At 52.0% G+C, this 16,524-nt stretch overlaps 1 protein-coding gene across 10 annotated transcripts in view; it reads left to right on the top strand.

The window, feature by feature from the left end:
* MEGF11 (multiple EGF like domains 11) overlaps positions 1–16,524 on the top strand; it is a 313,791-nt gene that overhangs the window by 81,254 nt on the left and 216,013 nt on the right. The window contains exon 1 of one of the 10 annotated variants that reach the window (XM_079125640.1): positions 9,698–9,738. The exons of the other annotated variants lie outside the window; for them this stretch is intronic. Within the exon in view, the coding sequence (XP_078981766.1) occupies positions 9,700–9,738 (39 nt within the window). The 5' untranslated portion in view covers positions 9,698–9,699. Of the gene's footprint in view, positions 1–9,697; positions 9,739–16,524 lie in introns of those variants that run through there. 10 annotated transcript variants of the gene reach the window in all.

Raw genomic sequence — 16,524 nt, 5'->3', positions numbered from 1 at the left:
GACGTTGGAATCACTGTTAAATCTCTGGATTATTTATAACCCAGATGTTGACAGATGCTGGGTCAGATAGGGGAGCCTGTGGGTTTTTCCTTCCCTCTCTTCTCCTCAGCAGTGTGTTAATTCTGCAGCCCCATGGCTCTGGGGGCAAGTACCATTCGCCACCAATCCTGTGAGAGGTGGCTCATGGTGGGGAGAAGTCAGCGCAGCCAGATGGAGAGGGAGGACATGAGCGTGGAGGGGGAGGGGTGCGGCCACAGTTCAGGTGTTAAACTACTGATGTGGAAAATTGCTCTGACAGTTATGATGTTGTTGTTGTGGGAAGCAAGGGTGACACCGTCATTTACTCCAGCCACGCCTGCTGGCACTGCCTGTCTTATGCAAAGCCGCTCATTGCTGGTGTCAGAGCTGGCAGGGTGGGTGGGGGCAGGTTTGCCTGTCTTTGGAGGAGCTGCTCTTTGGGAGCAGGTGGGGAGCTGACCGGCAGCAGGTGGCCATCCTCAGGAGCTGTCAATACCTTCATCCAGGCCCTGACTGGAACCCAGAGGCAGCCCATGCCATGACAAGGGGAGCTGGCATTTAGGGAGCACCTTCTATGGACCAGGTGCCCTAGTGACCCTCACCTATCAGGTGAGGTGACTGAAGCCTAGAGAGAAGCAGCAGAGTGCCCAGTGAGCATGGTGGGCAAGCTGAACCAGAGTTGAGTTCAGACTCCTGGTTCTAAAGCCCCAGACCCAGCACTTGTCTATGGTCCAGGGCAGAAGTGCCTCCTTTCTGCCTGGGAGCACCTGGTGTCAGGCCCAGGGGGCAGGAAGTGCTTCTTCAGATCACATCGTGAGTCCCAGTTGCTTTCTTTCCTGGGTGTGGGATCCGCCAAGGAGACCCTGCCTCATGCTCGCCATCAGCCCATCTGCTCGGGAGCGTCTGTCGGTCACCTCTTGGCCTCGGCGGAGGGGAGTGGGAAGACACATGGACAGGGCCCTGTGGAAGTTAGGAGCCTGGGTGAAAGGAGAGTCTGGTGCCGTCCAGGTTCCCCTCGAGGACTGAGGCGGCGGGAGAGGGGCTGGCTGGTGAGAGTTGGAGTCCGGGCGGGTGGGCAGGGCACCAGGTGGGGCTCCAGTAGGGAGTGGCCTCCTGTGAGGCCTGCATCTCCCACCCCGGGGGCCTGTGCCATGGACGCTGGGCTACCACTGCCCATCGGGCTCACCTGCGGGCAGGGCAGGGCGCACCTTCCCCGTGCCTCCCTCCTCAGCCCAGCAGGCGTGTGTGTGACATCGCCGCAGAGAATCACCGGGCCTCTGGAGATCTCCTCTCCCTTGACAGAAGGCAGACTGGCAGCCCCTGCTGCCCTCTCGTTGTGGTCTTGTGGATGCACGTGGCCCTTGGGACAGTCAGTGGTCACAAGACTACCTGCCCCTGTGCCTGGTGGCAGTGGGTGGCCAGATGCTCCCTGGGGAGCCAAACTGCAGTGTCACATCTCTTTTCTCCTCCTTGAGAGGTGATGCTGGGAGGGGCTTGCCCAGAAAACTCCTGAATGAGCTAGAAGGAGGGCTGTGGGGGAGGCCTGGGTGCCATGCCCAGCTCCTTCATGGACTTGCTCTCACTTTTTCTTTGTTTCTGGAAAACAGGAGCCCTCTTCCCTTCCTTCCCCACCAGACATCCCCACCATCCCTGATGATAGGCCCATGTGTCCTGGGACCCTGGCAATGCCCAGGCTGAGCTGGACATAAAAGATACAGGAGAAGGGGTCATGCTGTGGAGCTGGGACCCCTGGGACACCAATCCTGGAAGCAGGCAGGGGCTACCCAGGCTGGGGGTGGAGGGGCTGTGCAGCAGCTTCCGGTACCCTCCTCACCCCACCCTGTGGCAAGCTGCTGGGCCCTGACGCCTGTGATTGCTGTTCTCTCTGAGCCAAGCACTGCTGGGCACTTGGGCAGCACCAGGTGGGGATGTAGCTGGCCGGGCTTCCCCTTCAGCTTGCCCCCAGAGCCTGCCCTCTGGCTCACTGCAAAGGGAGCTGGGAGCTGGGACGTAGGGTTTCCTGAGCTGGGAATGACTTACCCCCAGCTACTGGAATCTCTTGTCTATTGGAAATGGATCAATCAGGTGAATGATCTGTTCTCCCTCAGAGAAGTATTTACTCTGGGAGGTAAGAAACCTGAAGGAACAGGAGGGGAAACTGAGGACCCCCAGAAGACCAGGAGACTGGGATTTCTCCCATCACTTCAGAATTTGGGGCATTGCTTTGGAGAGGTAGTAACTGGTGGTGAACTAGAAACCCAGCCCCAGGGAGGGGGACTGACTATTTATGACAGAGCAGGTCCTGAAACCGGAGTGTCCTGATCACAGTCCAGGGCTCCCTGTCCCAAGTTCCCATCTTCACTCTGTCCCACAGACAGGGAAGGTGGGCTTACTGCAGTTCATGTCATCATTACTGGGGGACTCCCTCGCAGGCTCTGTGACTCCTCAAAGCATATTAATTATTCTCCAAGGAAGTCTTCATTCCAAGTAGTTCCCTTTCTCTGGTAATTAACATGACATGTCATTAACAGTCAGGGAACATTGTATGATCAAAGACAGCATAATTCGTAGCAAGATTCTGAGGAATAGCACAATATTTGTTAATTATGTTATTGATTCTTAGGGTCTGGATGCCCTAATTATTCCTGATCCCAAGTGGGCTCCACCATGCCTGCCAGGCTGGCTTTGAACTGCTGTCCTCCCCCAGGGTGGCCCGGCCCCCTGCTCCGGGGCTGGTGGGACCAGAGCTTGCAAAGGGATCAGAGCAGCTTTGTCTCCCCAGAGCCACATGAAAGAGGGAGCCGCTGGGACGCAGGGGCTGCTTCTCCCGGGCTCCCCCACAGCTCTGACTGAGTCAAGGAGTGAAGTGTAACATCTCGCTTTAATTAGCCAGATGCCGGTAATTGACTTCTCAGGGGCTCTGCAGGCAGGCCTTCCAGGGAAGGGCGGGTTGGGCCTTCCTTTAGGCCCAAGGCCACTCCTGCTTCTGAAGATTACAGTGCTGGGTGAGGCCTGCTGAGGCCGGAAAGTCTCACTGAGGCCACCAATGAGTGTCTTGGGCGACCTCCCCCGCGGGCTCCCAAACTGCTAAGTAGGATGGTGTGTTTCCATCAGTGGCTTCATTATGAAAGGATGCTTGCTTCTTAATGGGTTGTGTTTAGGGGTGGGCAGGGTCCCTCCCTCTTGTCGAATCCTGCCTTAACCTTTGTGACTATGTGACAGTCAGCTTCCCACTCAGTAGGTTTGTGTGAGCCCCAGCGGGCTGTGTGCAGAGTGGTGCTGATGGGGAGGGGGACGAGAGGGGTCTCTACAACTCAGGAGGTGGCTCGCGGTGGTGGGGGCAGGAGCAGGAAGGTGGGCTTCGCCTGAGGAGATCCACCATGATAATTCAGAAGGACTCTTCCCCAGGCTGGGCTGATTGCAGACCCTGACTCAAGCCTCACGACCATCCCTTGAAGTAGGTTTCACTAATATCCCCATTTTACAGGTGGGGAAGCAGAGGATCAGAGAGATCAAGTGATTGTCAAGGCCATACAAGGCCGAGTCAGGAATCAAGTCCATCTGGTGTTATGACCACCAGGGTTTGGGAATGTTTCCAGAAAAATACTACAGCTGAGTTGGGTCAGTGGATCTCCAGGGTGGCTGTGCAGGAAAGGAGGATGAGGGACCAGCAAGGACTGGGCAAGGGAGCAGGAGGAAGGGCTGCTCCTGTTGGCACAGACCCTGGACCCATCCTGTGCTGGGCATCTGCTCTCCTTCTCTTCTCTGCTCTTCTCATCATCTCCCTCCAGCTCTGGGTACTGAGGCCCTGAAGCAGGGGGTGACGTGGCCAAGGTCCTCCTGCTCTTCCATGGCAGAGCCGTGTCTGGGCATCAGCCGTGTGATTCTGGGGGAGTGACACAGTAGGGGCAATGATGCCAGCCTTAAACAGACTCTGCTTCCGCAGGGCATGGCAGTCCCCAGGACCCAGCAGAGAGGGAAGGTGACCAGGAAGCTGGCAGCAGACCCGTGACTCCCTCTCTGCCCTCAATCCCACCCATCCACAGCTGGGGCAGAGCAGAGGTGGAGACACTGCCCAGTGTGCTAGAGGGTGACTTGGGTGGGCATCAGTGAGGTGGAAAGGGACATAGTGACCGGAGGTGTGCCAGACCCAGGAGTGCTGTGCTCTGGGGCGGACATGGAGTTAGGGAGTGTGGTCTGGAGATTTGACCCCCAGGGGACATGATGTCCTAGGCTCATCAAGGCAGCCCCCTGCCCCCGTTTCCTCCTGCCCCAGCCCCACCCCACCCCATCCCATCTGACCCTTCTCTCTGTACCTGCTTACTTTTTTGCTCCTAGTTTCCTTTTGCACTCTGGGGCCATTGCAAAGGAGCCTGGGAATGGGCCTGGCCAGAGACTGGGGCAGATAAGCTGAGACTTGAAGGTGTCCATGTAAATAGTTTCACACAGATGGGATCATAGTGTACTTGATTTTTAGGTCAGTATTTTTTATTTTATTTCATTTTTTTAGTTGCAGATGGACACAATACCTTTATTTACATGCGGGGCTGAGGGTCGAACCCAGAGCCTCACGCATGCTAGGCAAGTGCTCTACCTCGGAGCCACAGCCCAGCAAAGCCCTAGGTCAGTCTTTTCAAAGCTTTTGCATGGCTGGCTTTCCTCCTGCTTCCGCCCATGTCACACCCTTCCCGCCTACTCCGGAAACCCCTGCCAACATCCTTCCATATCACATAACCACAGCCATGCAGGACACTCTCCCTCACACACGTTTATAGGAAATTGTTTGCTTTATAAAAACGGGATTAACTCTAGAGTGGTCCCTTGGTATCCAAGGGGGTTTGCTCCTATCACTTCCACAGACACCAGAGTCTGTGGATGCTCAAGCCCTTTTATGACGTGGCAGGGTATTTGCGTGTGACTTGCACACATTCTCTCTTACACTTTAAATCATCCCTAGGTTACCAAAGTACCCAATGTGATGTAGATGCTATGAAAATAGTTTTCATGGAATCCTGACAAGAAAAAAATCTGTATATGGGCAATACAGGCACCATTTTCCCTAATATTTTTAATCTACCACATATTCCATGAAAGCCCAGCATTAAAAAAATTATTCCAATAGTGAGCATTCTTCACTTTTATCCATTTAATTTTTTTAATCAAAAAATGATTTTTTGAAACACAACTGAGTTCAAGTAGGTCTCTTACTTATGACCCTTCAATGGTTGCCCATTTCTCTCAGAACACAGTCCTGGCTCATAAAGCATGTTCTGTTGTCTGGGGCTGACAACCCTCTGCTTAGCAAGTACCACCGGCTGCCTCAAGCTCCGCCCCAGCAAGTGTGGGCCACTCTTACTTCCTGAAACACACCTGCTCTCTCACCTCCAGGGATTCATGACTACTGCCAAGAGTGGTCCTGCCCAATGCTTCTGCCTCCCTTAGGTCTCAGATGTAGCTTCCTTCTCTCACCAGTACCTGCTCCCAGCTCTCTTGGCAGTGGTCTTGGAGTCTGGTCTTCTCACAGATGCTGTGATTTCCTGACCACGTGCTATTCTTTCTCCCGCTGGAATGTGACCCAACACCTTATGGATGAAGGACCTTGTCATATATCTGGAACCTAGCAGGTGCTCTTGTGTGGAGTGAATTATTGGGTGAAGAACATGGCTCCCAGTCCCTGGGAAGAGTCTGGCAAGGACTCGGGGCTCAGTCACCATGGAAGGTGCTAGTTGGAGAAGAGTATTAGTCATAATTTAAAGAACAGGGAGAAGCGCAGAAGTCATATTGATAGGAACCGGGCCGCCAAGGGAGGTAGGGGTGGGGCTTTAGAGCATAGACCATGCCTAAGTTTCATCTTTGGGTCTTAATGGAAGCTGAAGGAACTCCAGGGACAATCCAGGGACAGGTCAGGAAGGGTATCCACATGATGTCTGCCTTGGAAAAAATGACTCTAGGAGTGGAGCTGAGTGTTCAGGAAGGAAGATTATGGGGACTCATAGGAAGTGGTTAGAGGAAGCAGAGGAAGGGGACAGAGAGTGAGGGATGGGATATTCCCCAGGGAAGGTTCTGACTTTGCAGATAGTGCGGGGCCAGAGGCCGAGGGTCCTTGTTTGTTCTCTGCCCCACAGCTTTCCAGCTCCCTGGACTGACACCAGCCACTGACTGCAGGGGCCACAGACAGATAAGCAGGAGATGGACAGCAAGCATTGAAACTTGGCAACAGCCTGTCACTGATATAATATCCAAGCGTGTCTTCAGTGGACCCCTCCCGTTGATCTGGGTGAAGACCACTGACTTAGCTCAAGTGGCAGACCCCATGAAGTCACACACAGCAGGATAGCATATCAGCTCCGGTCTCAATGAAAATTAAAAACAGACTGTTGTAGACTATGAGTTTCTCTATCCAGATAGCGACCTTCCCTTGTCTCCACCTCTCTTGGGGGCAGAGCAAGAAGACAGTAGGAGGGACTTCAGTTAGACATTAGTAGGAATTAAAATGTTTGTTGACACCATTGGCTGGGAGAAGTATGGACACTTCTGTGAAGTCTTGCTGCAACCACTGCATCTAGGACAGACTTCCTGTTGGAGGTGATGTATTGCCACACACATGTCATTCCAGATACATTTCAAAGCACTTCACTTGCATTATCATTTTTTATATTTTGTTTGGAGACAGGGTCTTGCTGAGTTGCTTAGAGCCTCACTAAGTAGCTGAGGCTGACTTTGAACTTGTGATCCTCCTGCCTCAGCCTCCTGAGCTGCTGGAATGACAGGCGTATGCCACTGCTGCCTGGATGCATTATCTTTTTGATCTTTATAACCGCCCTAGAGGTAGATCAGAGCGAGAATTATTATCCTCACTCTGTAGAACAATCAGTTAAGAATCAGAGAAGTTATGTCAATTTCCCAAAATTACCCAGCAAGTTAAAAACAAAAAAGGCTCTAAAACAACACCCCAGGGTTTTCATCAGTGCTACGAAGGGTGTGAAGGAGCCAGGGAGATGGCAGTACAAACAGTAGCTACTGCTTTCCGTGTACCCAGCAAGTGATGGCAGCTATAGTTGGTAAGTACTTACAGTGTTCCAGAGATAATGTGTAATTATCTCATTTGATTTTCACAATGGATACAATTGCCGTCTCCATTTGCAGGTGAGGAAACACAGCCTCTACGAGATTAAGTCATTTGTAGAGACACTTGGCTAGTAATGAGCACAGCTGATTTGGACCTGCTCTGACTCTGCAGCGCTCATCTAACCACCAAACCATGAGCCAGACGCCTCCTGAGTGTGGCCCTCCCAGGACCCGGCACAGGACCTGTGCTCTTCCCCACAGTTGAGGCTGGGTCACCCCAGGGGGACTTAATCCAGAGCCACACACCCGGCTCCTGAGCTTTGCCGTTCTGGCATATTCTACAGCCCCGCAGAGTCTGGCAAGGGGCTCTGCCCCAGCCCCCCGAGTGGAGGGGCCGGCACCCACACACTGGCCTAGTTTGCCTCTTCCCCCCTCTCTGCATGGTAGGAACTCAAAGTCAGGTACCCCCAGTTTGGTGCTGGCAACTGCTAATGATTAACATCAGAGCAGCTGGCAGCTCCTTGTTATGTCATGACACTGGGAAGATTTATGGCCACTTTGAAAGTGGTTTTGAAATGAGACAAAACTCAATATTGAATTTTTTCGTCTTTGGTCCCTTTGGGATTTCAGGACCTATGAGATCAGCTTCCTCCCCATTAGCATATTTCTAATGAGCGCTTATTAGGGTGAATTTCGTTGCTTCGCTCAGAGTTTTCATTAGAAGAGGGAGAGGGAGGGAGGGTCGCGTGGGGACCTCGGGGCTCTAGGCTCCATTCTGCTCAGTGAGCTGTCCCCTCCCATCCACGCCACTTTCTGCTGTTGGGCTGGGCCAAAGGAACGTGGGCAATTATTCCACGGGCTCTCCATGCCAGAGGACCTGGGTTTGGATTCTGGCTCAGTGCCTGCCCAGGGTCACCCAGGCCATCATGCTTCCTTATCCCACCCCCAGGGGTACTTGCAGCACCTACTGAGCCCTCAGCTCTGTGTACTTCATTCACTGCACATCCTTGCGCCTGGCATATCACGGGACCCAGTGACATGGCTGAATAGGTAGAGGGTGGAGGGGAGAATGAACAGGATGCCAGGCACCTGCTTGGGGGTGCTGGGGATTTGTCCATGTACCCACTTATGGGTGGGCTCAAGTGGCACTGATTGGTGCCTGTGGCACCTGTACCAACTGGAGTCAGGGTGCTCTAGGGAGGGACCAGGCATTCCTGGTAGAGTGACTTAGCTCCCTGTATCACCTGGATGGCATCTTGGATGTGGCAGATAAGCTCACTACTACTGATTTAGCAGATCCCGGTTTCTGTCACCTAGTAATACGTTTTTTGGGGGAGGTACTGGAGATTGAACTCAGGGGCATTTGAGCGCTGTGCCACATCCCTAGCCTTATTTAGAGACAGGGTCTCACTGAGTTAGCACCTTGCTATTGCTGAGGCTGGCTCTGAACTCTTGGTCCTCTTGCCTCAGCCTCCTGAGCCACTGGAATTATAGGCGTGTGTCACCGTGCCCAGCCCCAGTGATACTGATAGGATGGGGACCCTGTGATTCTAGAGCTGAGCCAGGGTGTTGGGAGGAAGGGGGTGCCTGTGCTCTAGGGTGAGGAGGGAGAACTCTCATGGGTTCTCATCTCGATGCTCCTAGTGGGTGGATCTTAGCTCTGACTACTCATTGGAATCACCTGGGGAGCTTTAAAAAAAATGCTGATACCCCAAATCCATCCACACATTTGGTTCTGATTGGCCTGGAGTGAGGTCAGAGCATCAATAGTTCAAGATGTTCCTTAGGTAATCCTAACATCGTGCAGCCAGGGTAGGTACCGTGACTCGTGTGTGTGTGTGTGTGTGTGTGTGTGTGTGTGTGTGTTGGGAGGGGGAGCTGGACATCCTGTCCAGGAACGTCCTCCCTAGCCCCTGCAGGAGGAGCCTTGCTCGGCCCCTGACCAGAGCCCTCTGATGGAGGAGCCTGATTTTTGTCTTCTTAGCTCCCCAGGGTCAGAACAGATGCTGGAGGAAAAGTTGAGGTGCCTTTTGCCACTTCTGTCCCGGTGCCTCCTGGTCCCCATTTCTGCCCCTCAAACTCCTCACCCTCAGGGTCCTCATCTGTAGCAGGTTCTTTTAGGTTGGCTGTGCACTTGGCTCAGAGGTCATCTCTGCAGAAGTGCCACAGTCCTGGGGAGAGAGGGCTGGGCAAGTTGATTCTGAGGGCCTGAGGGCAAAGAACAGAGTCACGGGCTCTGAAGTTAACCTTGGAGGCTTGATGTGACTCCCCACTCTTCCCCGGGAGCTGGTTTCCTCCTCTGCATCCTCCTATCAGAGGAGGAAAATAAGTACCTGCAGGAAAGGCTGAGGGTGGTAGGGAGAGAGCCTGGCCAGCCACTGGCAACCCTTCTCCCTGCACGTGGGGACAGGAAGGATCCCTGGCACAGCATGTATGAGCGGGCTAGAGAGATGGGAGACCGTGGGGCTGGTAGACTAGAGATGCCCAGACCCCAGCACAGCCTCCGGCTGCAGGGCCTTGCTGTCCACCTGTGCCCAGGCTGAGTCTGCCTTGCCTACCTGACAGGCACTGCTGGAAGCATCCTTGCCTTTCTCAGTAGCGTGGTGGAGTGGGATGAGTCCTGGATTTGGGGTTCAGAGACCTGGATTTGAGGTCAGTTCTGTCTGTCATCAGCTGTGTAAACTTGGGCAGATCTCGTTTGCTCTCAGCTTCAGTTTCTGATTGCAAAAACAGTTTCTGAATCTGTTGATGCAGTCCTTGATCGGTTATCTAACATCTGGACAGTGGCACGGGGGCAGATGTGAGAGCGATGGGAAGGAACCCCTCTCCCCTTCGACTCTTGCTGCTGTGAGCCACTGAGAACTCTGTAGTGCTGCCAGGACCTTCACTAGGTCCAAATTTGGCTCTTAAATGGCAGTACTATGAGTCAACCTCCTTTTCTAAATGGGGAAACTGAAGCCCAGAGAATCCATGAATTCTTCCCAGGGTACCATGACCCTGGTGGGTGTTGCTGGAAAACTCGGACCTTCAAGTCCACATTCTCTCCTCAGATGAGACCAGGCACTTGAGAAGTGTTTGTAGCTGCTGTTTATCAAGAAATAGACCAGAGAAGCACAAGCACAGCAACTGAATTAGGGTCACACAGCTCATTATCGGCAGACCAAGAGCAAGAGACCTGGTTCTGGGATTCTCAGCCTTCGGCCTGTTTTTCCTGACCTTTGGTTGGGTGCTCAGCTCAGACCATCCCTGGAGCCCATGATTAGTCTTATCTGCAGATTCTGTCCCTCGCAGGTCCTCCCTGCAGCACCTGTGCCAGGCTGGCAGTTGCGTTCGCTCACTCCCTTCTCACACTCACACAGCTCTACTGGTTGGCGTTAGTGATTGCTCCACAGTGGGTGAAATTGGCTTGAAATAAATGTCTCCTCTGCCTTCCCTCGGGGCGATTTTATCCTCATCTCCACTTTGTGGCGTGATGCAGAGGCTGGCAGGCGCCTGTTCTGTCTAGATATGTCCTTTTTGATGCAAAGATGTTGCCATGGCTGCTGCTGAGCCAGATGTTGCTCGAGAGCCAAGCAGAGGTGGCTGCAGGATTCTACAACATGCTGTCCCCTCCCAGCTGCCTGGGGTGCCACCCAACAATGCGGGGGCTCCATGAGCCCCGCTTCAAGTTAAGGAGGGCTAGGAGAGCTCCCACTTTTTAAGGTATTTGAGTATTTCCTGGACAAGGCCCAGAGTGGCTGGGGCCTCTCTCATTCCTGGGGTGCAAACCCTTGTTCTGCCCGCAGGGGAGCTGACCTCTTCTATAAGAAAAGACAATCCATGTCCTCCCAGAGTAGGGGGTCACTTGGGGATCCTGTGCTTGATTATTGAACGCTGGGATTGCCTTTCCCATTTGGATCTCTGCCAGTTATTGTGACCCCACCACTCACTCTAGGCATGGGGCGTGAGGAGTGCTTCCCTTCGAGGCCTGCCCCCACCTCTCCCTGATTCCTCATAGCACAACTGAGGCAAGGCTAGCACACTGAAGGAAGGTCACCCGGCGAGAGAGGCTGTGAGGAAATACAGAGGACTTTGTGAAATAAGATCATCTGGCCCGGGAGGTCTGGTGTCCTCATCTGTGTTAGGATGTGGCACTCTGACCAGTTCTGTTGTGGGGGCTCGAGGCTTCCCTGCTCCTCTCCTGAGGTCAGAGCCAAAGTGACCTTGGAGACGGTTAGGACTTTCTTAGCCAGGTTCAGGAGAGAGTGCAGCCCTCGTGCCCTGTGGCATCTGTATATGTAGCGAAGTGACTCTTCTGTTCATCCAGAATAGGCCAGTGCTGCACTGTCCTTGGGAAACTGGAGAAAATAGAGTTCAGTCACTTTCTGGGTGCTGTGGCTCAGATGAGGGGTCCTGGCTGACAGGAGAGTGGAGCACCAAGGAGGTCACACAGGGGCCCAAGTTAGCCTTCCTCACAACAGCCGAGTGCCCTCCACACCTCTGCTCAAATTGTGTGAACCTGCGGGAAGCTCTGGTCCGTAGAGTTGACCCCCCACCCTACCCAGCCCGTGCACACACGCACACCTGCACACCTGAGTCCAAAGGGCAGAGGCATACGTGGACCTGAGTGATGGACAAGTAGTCGTAAGTTCTGAGCTCACGTGCCTAGGTCATGCTCTTCCAACTGTGAGCCTCCCATTTCGTCACCTACCAACGGAGATCATTAGCTACCTCAAAAAGGTACAGTGAGGACCCAGTGAGATGGACCCTGTGCCAGCCCAGTGCCAGGCCCTGGGCAGGCTCTTGGGAACCATCCATTCAGTCCTTCCTGACCCTGGTTCTCAGTAAGATGCAGTGGCTGATGTGTGTACAGAACATTGACTCTGACTGTTGATATACAGTTCTAATCCAACAGGGGCTTTTCAGGGTATTCCTAGCAAGTGCCCTCAAGGCCCTGGATATGACGTCAGTCCCCAGGGTCCTGGCAGGCTGTGCCTTCACAGGCTCCTCCCTGCCCCACCCCCACCTTTTCCTTCTTCTCCCCATCTTGGCACAGCCAAACGTGTATGTCAGAGACCTGCTGGCATTTAGCAAGCTTCTGGCCTGCCTCCCGTTCTTCCCACCCCATTGAATCCCTGTGTGTGTTACAACGAATTTAGAAATTTGTGGGCATACCACAGAATCAGAACCCTGGGGAAGCATGGTTCAGGCTTGGCACAAGCTCGCCCTTTTCTACCTATTGGTGATTCAACATGTTGAAAGTTAGCCCTTCGTAGGCCAGATCTGCCTGGGGACAGAGCAGAAAGCCACAGAAGGAAGCTGGGGTCAGGCAGGGGGTCTGCCTCGGCCTCCATCTTGCCTTGAGGAGGGGAAGGTTCCACTATCTGAATTTCCCATGGAGTTGGCAGAAGAGACCTTCCTCTGTTCCAGTGCCTGTTACCAAAACCCCTTTGCAATTGTACCCTTTTCCTTTCCTGCTTGGGTAAGTGGATTATGATGAATAGGATCAACTCTCTCGGCATTTATTGGGATTTTGCATGATTTCAGGATCATCAGTCCTAAAGGCCTTATCCTTGTTCAGGAGTGGGTATGAGGGGAGGGAAATGAAGCTGAATAAATTATCAGAACAGAAGCCAGTCTCGGGACCTGCTTCTCAGGAGAAGTAAAAAGGCAAAACAAGCAAACCAACCAACCCTCTTTGGGCTGCTTTGGCAACTTCTGGTTAATTGAAGGTTCCAGTTAATTGAGGTGGGGTTATATATTCCCAGCTGGTGCCCAGGATGGCCTGTGCCCTGCAAGCCTCACTAGGGACGTGTCTCCAATTCCCCCAACGTCCTCCTTATAACCTGTCATGACTCTTGCAGGCCTAAATGGCTCTGTCGGCATCATTCCATGGAACCCTTGGAAGGAAATAGTCTGACATGTTAAGCTTTTTAATTTAGCACACACCGCGCGTAGATGCCCCCAGACAAAACAGAATTGATTTATAATTCTCTTAATGGAAGCACAGGCTTTAGTTGCTCCAGAAATAGATCGTTACCTCTGCCACCTTTTGTAATTTTTTTCCTCCAATTTTTTTTTTTTTTTAACCCCACTGTGGTCTGAAAATATGATGTTTCGTTTCAGCCTTTTTTCATAATCCACTAAATGCCAGACGTTTCTTTTCAGACCTTTAATTTATCGCATGTTTGTTCGGTTTCACTTCATTAATTAATGTTCTTCCCAGGCCCCGTGACAGGGGCTTTGTGTAATGCTCTCTTACAGTAAGCAGGTGCTTTCATCCTTAATGAACAATTTCCTGGAAAATACTGAAATAAACAACGAATAATCAGGCCAGGAACACAATGAATCCAGGGCTTGTGTGCCATTTTGCAAATTAAACCTGGGGCGGTGAGGGACAGATCGTGATCTGCTGTGGAGCTGTTTTCGAGGGTCCCTTCTCTGGGAGGGGGCACGGAGTGCTGAAGTTCTGGAAGGTGAGTGATCTGCTCCAGGAAACCAGCACTCAGAGCAATGGTCTGATCACAAATGCTTGCAGCCGGAGGGATGGTTGCAGACACAGGCTTGGTTGGAAACATAGCCAAACTGTCCCTGGTCCAGACTTGGAATCATTTCTAGCTTAGACTTTGGGTCAGCAGGGCCTGGGCTGCTCCAAATTACGAACTTATTGAAATTCATCTAGAGTCCCTTTCTCTCTCTTCTGGCAGCCTTGTCCCATCCCAGGAAGGCAGTGCCAACTGGGCGCAGGACCCCAAGCAACTCATTCTGTCTGGGTACACCCCCGGGAGTATTTGCCCTGCACTGCACCCCCAGGCTCATTAAGAGGTCAGTGCCAGACCAGTACTGAGCACTTCCAGGGTCTTCCTGTCCACAGCCCCTTCTCAAAGTCCCGTTTCTTCAGCTTCTCATGAGCATCCAAGTCAGCTTTTATTGTTCCTACTTTACAGATGAGGAAGCTGGGACTTTCAAAGGTTAAGCAACCTGCCCAGTATCACACAGTTGTCAAGAGGCAGAGCTGGGATTAGGACCAGGAACCCATGAGAGTCCAGGGTTCTCGGTGCTTCTTGTTGTTGCCCCGATGTGAAAGCCAGGGTCTGGGTGAGCCCTGGAGAGAGCTAAAATGCCCAGCAGGGCTGACCTGCCCAGGCTGCAAGCCAGAATTCATCAGTGTCATGGACAAAGGGCTGCAATAAATTTCTTTTAAAATCTGAATACCTGATTCATTTATTATACTGAATAGAGCTGACAAAAATGTACATTATCCATCCATTTTTCTGTGTTGTAAGATCATTTTGGGTCTTTGAAATGGCATAATGTTCTTAATCACGGCATAGATATGATCGCGGCATGGATATACACCATCCAATTGCAATGGCAAGCTCCCCCCTGCTGGATGGCTTCAAGGGCTGCCTGGGAAGTGCCATACAGTGGCCTGTGTCCCTAGTAGGGGCAGACTCAGGGCTGGAGCCCTTGCTAAGTCCCTGCACATTGGGAAAACGCAGTCTAGCATTTTTGGTCCTTCTCTCTCAACTCACACCAAATAAATATGGTTATAATGCTCATGCTGTTTTTTAACCTGTGTTTTTCACATGATAATACATCAGGGTCATCTTTCCAAGTCAGTGGACTTATACATATTATGTCAAAATACCTATGCTTTTGATTACCGAGGTGATAATGCTTATTGTTGAGAAACACTAAAGCAACAAACGTGTTTGACACAGAAAGCACACACTTACATTATTGTTCCCTCCCCCCAAGGGTGTAGGGTGTAGTGTATGGGCCACCATATTTTCCCATTTTTCAAGCTTGCTTGGTACTCTGTTATGTAGACATGCTGGATTTTTTTTTTTTTTTTAATTAAGGAACCTACTGATAGGCATTTAAGTTGCTTCAGGAATGCACATATCTCTTTATTCAGAGCTGACACCACATTCTTCAACATCGGTCACTTTCTTTCTTTTTTTTCTTTTTTTCTTTTCTTTGTGTCCGGGGATTGAACCCAAGGGCACTCTACCGCTGAGCTATATCCCCAACCTTTTTAAATTTTTTTGAGACAGATCTCTTTAAGTTACTGAGGCTGGCCTTGAAATCGTGATCCTCCTGCCTGAGCTTCCCAAGTTGCTGGGATTACATTTGTGCACCAATGAAATGGCAGAATGGAATTCTGGGTTAAAAAGATAAACATTGTCAAGTTGCTTTTCCAAACACAACGATGCACATTTCTACTACCAACACACAAGCATAGGGTACTTTAAGGTTTGGGATAGTTGGCTTCAGAATCTCCTGGCCTAGATTGGAAGATTCTTGAAGGCGATCCCATGTCAGTGAGCTGGCAGTACTCCATTTAGCCCCTGTCCCATTTAGCCCCTGTCTGGAGAGAGGTAGCCCCAGAGGAGTGGTGCCACAGATCTCCCCTAGTGCTGGCTATGGGTGGGGATGGAGCACAGTGCCAGAGGCCATCTTGGAGGGTGCTGAGGACTGGACAGAGGAGTGGGCAGGAACTAAGGGTTCCAGCCATCACAAGAATGCTGCCCTTCTCACTACTGGGCTGCAACTGGCAGGCACCACAGCGATATCTGTTTAACCCTCAAGAAGCTAAGGTTACCTCCACCTTTCTCATTTCATGAAAAAGGAAAAGGAGGCTCAGAGCAGAGGCAACCATTGGCCTGTTGAGAAGCTGGGTTGGAACTGGGAGGGAAGACCCAAGAGAGAAGGGAGTGCAGCTCTCTTGAGCCCTGACAGAATGCAGCTGGATGACTGGGCCATCTGGTGACAGAATCCCCTCCCTTCAGATACGCAGTGGATTCAGAGGGAACTAGAACAGATAGGCCAGACTCGGTGTGCAGGGACCTGCGGGAATGTTCAGCATCGATCCCTGCGCAGGTCTCTGATTACCCATCACACTTGCCTGAGGCTTCCTGTCAGAGAAAGGCCTCAGTGCTTTGAATGAGCTCCGTCTGAGCCCACTGCCCTCTCATGGCTGAGTTCACACACCCACGGCTGATGTTTGGGGATCTGGGGAGGGTCCTGCCTGAGTCATCTCAGTGTTGCAGTGACTGACAACTGTTTGATAAATGTTTGCTGAATAGGCGGATGAAAACTGAGACCCGCCTTGATAACCCTGCGGTTAAGACCGACTGGGAGTCACCACATAGGCACAGCTGAGCATGGATCTCCAGCAGGGGGTTTTTCCATCACTATTTTTCTTTTTTCTCCCAGTTCCTTAGAAGTCCTAGAAGTCAGAATTAGAGATGGCAGGGTCTCTGAGGTGGGGGAAGTGGGTCAGGAAGAAACTAATATTTTCTTGGGTGCCTCCTACGTGCCAGACCCTGTGCCAAGCACTTTACCTGCTGTCTCATTTAACATCCCAACAGCCCTAGGAAGCTGGTCTCACCTAACATGAAAGATGGAAGACCTGTGGCATCTGAGCAGGCAGCGATTTTATCTGGCTCATGT

Source organism: Sciurus vulgaris, assembly GCF_902686455.1.
Source record: "Sciurus vulgaris genome assembly, chromosome: 2".
Lineage (NCBI taxonomy): Eukaryota > Metazoa > Chordata > Mammalia > Rodentia > Sciuridae > Sciurus > Sciurus vulgaris.
Note: the sequence above shows the minus strand (reverse complement) of the source record. Positions and strands in the feature narration are given on the sequence as shown.